The sequence below is a fragment of the Cephus cinctus genome, unplaced genomic scaffold, assembly GCF_000341935.2.
Source record: "Cephus cinctus unplaced genomic scaffold, Ccin1 Ccin1_scaffold0020, whole genome shotgun sequence".
NCBI classification, from domain to species: domain Eukaryota; kingdom Metazoa; phylum Arthropoda; class Insecta; order Hymenoptera; family Cephidae; genus Cephus; species Cephus cinctus.
Genome location: NW_014332768.1, coordinates 656,769 through 662,154, shown reverse-complemented (window position 1 = coordinate 662,154; position 5,386 = coordinate 656,769). Strand labels below are relative to the sequence as shown.

At 38.3% G+C, this 5,386-nt stretch overlaps 1 protein-coding gene across 6 annotated transcripts in view; it reads right to left on the bottom strand.

Moving 5' to 3' along the window:
• The window catches only part of LOC107265585 (furin-like protease 2), a 143,436-nt gene that overhangs the window by 40,378 nt on the left and 97,672 nt on the right, over window positions 1-5,386 (bottom strand). The window contains exon 1 of one of the 6 annotated variants that reach the window (XM_015735196.1): window positions 1,093-1,116. The exons of the other annotated variants lie outside the window; for them this stretch is intronic. Within the exon in view, the coding sequence (XP_015590682.1) occupies window positions 1,093-1,101 (9 nt within the window). The 5' untranslated portion in view covers window positions 1,102-1,116. Of the gene's footprint in view, window positions 1-1,092; window positions 1,117-5,386 lie in introns of those variants that run through there. 6 annotated transcript variants of the gene reach the window in all.

Genomic DNA, 5,386 nt, shown 5'->3' with positions numbered 1-5,386 from the left:
AAAAAAAAAAAAAAAAATGAAATCCTGAAACAACGGTCCAGCGGACAGGACGTAAAATCAGCGGTGTTACAGGGAATGATGGCATTTTTTTTTTTTTTTGAAAAAAAAATACCTACAGCAACCACGTCGTCGTTTTCCCAGAAATACCATAGCGCAGCATCCTTAAGGAGCACTGAGTGCCGTAGATACACGATTTCGCTCTGCAGGTTAAGTTTTCACTTAGCGTTAATCGCTGAGGTCCGAAAGGGGTGCGAAGGGGTCACCCCCTTTAAATATCTGCGGCGAAACCCCGACTGCCGCAGCATCCCTTGGGAATTCACGAATAATAAGAGCCGCGAGAGATGTCTGCCTGGGGATAAACGCATCTAGAATTTTACTCGGGAAGGAAGTTGCCGTGAAAAGAGGAGCTCCGACTTAATTGGGCTGAAAGGGTTCGACAAAATTTTTCCCCAGAGCATCTCTCGTGCCATAGGGTAGAAAATTCTGAATCCTCTTTTTCATTATAACGGCCGCCCATTAGCAAACTATGCTGAATTATTCTTGGATGGTTGTGTTACTTTTCGTTTGTTCCTTTGAATTTTATGGTTGAAAAAAAGTACCCATACCCCTTTTTCTACCTTATTTCATAGGGCGAAGAATTTTTGATTATTTAAAAGGGTGAATTTTACATGGCACATATATATATATATATGTATATAGTCGCATTTGGTAATAAAATCTATTCAATATATCTATATGGGATAGAGAAGATGGGACAGAAAGATGAAAAATGAATGATATAAAAAATGTCAATCTAATTTTCTGGGGCTTTAAAGTAAAACCTACGAGCTTTTTTTTTCTACCGATGGGGAAGGTACCTCGCGAAAAGTGCCTTCCAAAGTTCGACTTGAACCAAGAAAGAAAATTAATTTTCGAGCTTCGTAAAACATAAATATCTCCTCGCCCGTAATACTTACCTCGCCCGTTTCCTCGCGGCTTCTCGATTCGACTTGGCTTGTGTTTCTTTTCGAACTCAAAGCTGAGCCGAGGTGAAATAAAATCGGCTAACTTTTACTAAACTTTCCTTACTTTCATTACACACGTTATACTCACGTCAGTCATCCATTACGTCAAGAACTTCCGATCGATTCAGATTCTTCTGAACGTTCACGAGCTGCGATCGGCACTTACCTGTAAAAACAACAAAAAAATCAATCAATATAAGAAATATATTTATATCGAAGTAACGAAGTATATAAAAATTAATTAAAACAATATATATATATATATATATAATTCATATTATTTATTTATGCTAATTCAAAAATATTTTTCGACCCATTATTTATCATTTTTTTTAAACCAGACTTTTGATACCTGCAAAATTCATATATCCCATTTGACATAATTCTTCGTGATGAAAATACAAAAGTTGCACATGGTGCAAATTTTTTTATGCAAATTATATAAAATTATTAAAAATACAAAACTGACGTATCGTCGGTCATAGGTTATGTCTATACACGTGAATAGAATAATGATCGAGTATTATAATAGAATTGTTCGAATTCTCGATAATCGTAACTACTATAATAGAGAATGTCAATCCGAATCTTACACGTGGGAATACAAATTCTATGCAATTGACGTCGATCATTCCAATTGTAGAAAATTTGAATATCAACTATGGCATATACACGAGTTCAGTGTAGGCGATTGGCAGCATGCGAAAGTAGAACCCTAGTTACTTTTGAATAGTATTACTACGCATTCAAGCCTCCGTCCCCTCCCCTCACCAATACGGGTCGATCTATGATTTTAAACGACACGCGTGGTGATAAAAAAGTATACTTCGAGTTACAAAATTTTTTTTTCCTATAAACTTTCTTCTACACATTCTATGATATACTAATCATATTTTTATTAGAAACCATTTTTTTAAAGTTACTACTTTATGCTGTGGACAAAATTACATGCATTCATGAACATGGAACATACATGTGTCATATGGCTACCACGGCTAGAGACGGCACTGGATTTTCTTTGCAGTCATCCTATTACTGCCAACATTACCGGTAGAAAATATTTCCGTAATATTAATACCGCATTTTCATTATACCAAACAACTATGCAGCAGTTTGGTGTGTAATTATATCTTAATTCTTCTAATTATACAAGAGCAAAAGTATAAATTAAAGCATGACATACTTTTAGAAGAAATTACTAGTGCAGGCCTCATGAAAGCACGTGTCGCAGGCTAGGGATTTCATAGTTTTCGATCTGTCAAAAAACCACACCGAACTCGTGGACCTGCTGTACATCATGTAATACAGAACAAATATATGCTCTATGTATATAACTATTATCGACTGATGCCGATTGCCTCAATTTTCGGGTCACATCATCAAAAAGTAATAAATGCATAAAATGTAAATCTCAAAGTCATAAATTCTTATAGAATAAATATTACAGTGACACTTTCATTTTATTTCACATAAAACAGCCATTTTTTACAGCTATTGTCAAGCTTCAAAATCAAACGTACTTCAAAGGGCCATCTAGTTACAGGTTGCGGTGCAAAGAAGTCCCTTATAAAGCCCTGGCCTACAGCTATAATTTTACGATCGCGTAATAACTGCATACACACGTTAGACTAATTATTTTCAGCTAATTACCCTGTTTCACGTAATTACAGATATCACAACGGACTGTGTAAATATTTTATGAAAATATTTTAAAAATCGTTAGTAACTACCCAAGAAGTATCAAATTTCAATTTGGGCAAGATATTCCCATATGTTCTACAGGGTTCTGCATGTAAACCGTATATAGACATATGTATACATAGACATACGTAGAGCGTAAGAGTGAATTTACGTAATATAAAAAAAAAAAAATAAAAAAATAAAAAAACAATTACAGTGAATCAGGTAAAGGCATATTAACGATTTTTGCATTTACCTAAGAGTGTTCTTTAACGACCCTCGCAATTTGCGCCCGTGCAAAAGTGCACTTTTTCGCTGAATGACTTTCGCAATTTCTTTTTCTTCTTGTTTTTCTTTTTTACCGACAATTTTCTTCCAGTTCCTCAGTACGGAAGTGCTCACGTAGACACGTTACCCTGCCATAAGGGTTGATTCTCTCATAATACGGTATTACCCCAATTCTCCTAAGGGTCTAGGGCTCTCATTAAATCATAATGCAGTTTTGCATAAGTAATTCGAGGAAGAAAATTTTCCGGCAGGATTATGCACAATGGCTATTCAACGACCCGCCTAGGTCAAGAGGGTTGAAATCATACAATACGTATAATGCTATCATGGGGATATATTATAATATTATATTTCTTAAATCTACCAACCCGTGCTAATACACAATATTAATTCAAGCCATAACCGAGGCACCTTTTAATCAGCCCACGGCAGACCTCTTATTAATTAAAACGCTAACTAAAACGCCTAATTATCTTTACGAGCTTTTCGGATTTTCATCTTAATCTTCCCAACTTTATTACCAGGCGCAAGTGTTTATTCACGTGACATCGGATCAAACTTAATCACGGATTAAGAGGAATTAATCGAAGCCTAAATCTTCAATTTTAATCAGCAGCGCTTGGCGGCAAATTTAAAACGTAACGTTTTTCAAAAGTGTTATAGAAAAAATTTTGTAAAAAATTAACCTCCTCACCGAAACTGATCGGCTGATCCGTGAAGGCAGAGAACTGTATCCGGGGGGACACTCAGATGAGCACTGCACTATAGCACAGCAATGAACCACCGAAACACACGCGAAAAATGGGCAAGATTTTCTTTATATAGCGAGAGCAACGCGAAAACTACACAAGCGAAAACTTTTAATGCCGTACAGAAAGCACAGCTAGAAAAACTGTCAACAAACAGCCCGGGAGCGCGAGGCAGCTCGAGGCACCCCGATCGGTGTCCCAAGACAGACTGCTTTAAAGCAGTAAATTGACAATAGTCTAATTCGTGAACCAATCATTCTGATTGGTCGAGATCCATATAGCCGATAACTCTTAGCTTTTCCCTCGAGTACGTCCCTTTAAACCAAATCGAGAGCGTTCCTTAGCGAATTGGTACGTGACTCCTGGAGATCCTCCACGGCAGCTTCCCCAGGGCATCGGGCGACAGCCGGGCACCACGTCCTTAACTCGGGCCAGGGTGTTCCTCCGCTGCCCTTAGCCGTAACAAAACAATACCTCTGTACTAAATCTCAATTGGGAATTAGTACATATATATACTTTTTCAATTACTCTGACTCCGATTCAATACCAAACTCTTCCTTTTGACATACCGGGTGTCACAGCACAAGCTATCCCCACCAGTGGTACTCACTAACCTACAACGATTACTTAACCCAGCGACACCCGGTATATACCTAAAAGTCACTACCTACATCTATCCCCACATAATTAACAGAGTATCGAAGTGCAAATAAGACGTGCAAAATAAATATTAAAAATCTTTTTTTTTTTCAAAATAAAAAAAAAGTGCCCAGGCACTATAACGATTTTAATTGAGCACATTCCATTAATGAGTACACTCGTTATCCCGCGCAACTTACTAAGCACACAGACAGCTTAATTAAGCTCATACGTATATCATCGAAATAAGCACTCGCAAGCATATATACAGCCATACCCCGTATAGTACAACACACGTGTAAAACCATCTAATTAACACAACCCTAATTAGCCCTACTTATATCGAATTAAAATCCGATCAATCTTCTAATTGACTGGGTACAAAAAATCCTTAAAATTGAAAAGTACACAAAAATTCAATTTTATCACCACCACGCGAGTACCGATATAAAAAAAAAATCAGAATTTGGAAAAAAAAAGTTTTAGATCCATCTCGAAATATTATTTAGCTCGGTACCCAAGAGGGGTGGCGAAAAACAAAAGGGGGATGAGATCGCAGTCCGTGGATATTCTACATGGGGTCGGGTCCTCCATGTGCAAAAGGGCAAGGAAATACGGCGCGTGATGTACCGTGCTCTACGTACATTAACGGTGAATGGGATGCTGGGGTACCGGGGGGGCCCCCGAGGTGATATGTAGAGAATGTATAGCAATTTCCCCTCCCTGTGTTCTCCACCTTCCGTCTGTCCCACCGTGTATTATTCTATTCTCCGTTCTCCGTCTCACTCGCACTCCCTTAACACTCCCATCCCCGTAAGCTCATTGCTCCCACGGTCCGCACTTTATCTCGAAGGGGATGCTCCTCGCTGTCTCTCAGCTAAATTATCTGCTTTATCTTCACACGGCTACAGTTCTACGAGTAGATGATTAAACCACTAAGTTGAGAGATGGGAGCCCAGCTTGAGTGTGTAAATCAGCAGGTAACTTTACCGACGGTAACTTACATGGCAGCTACCCCCCCCCCCC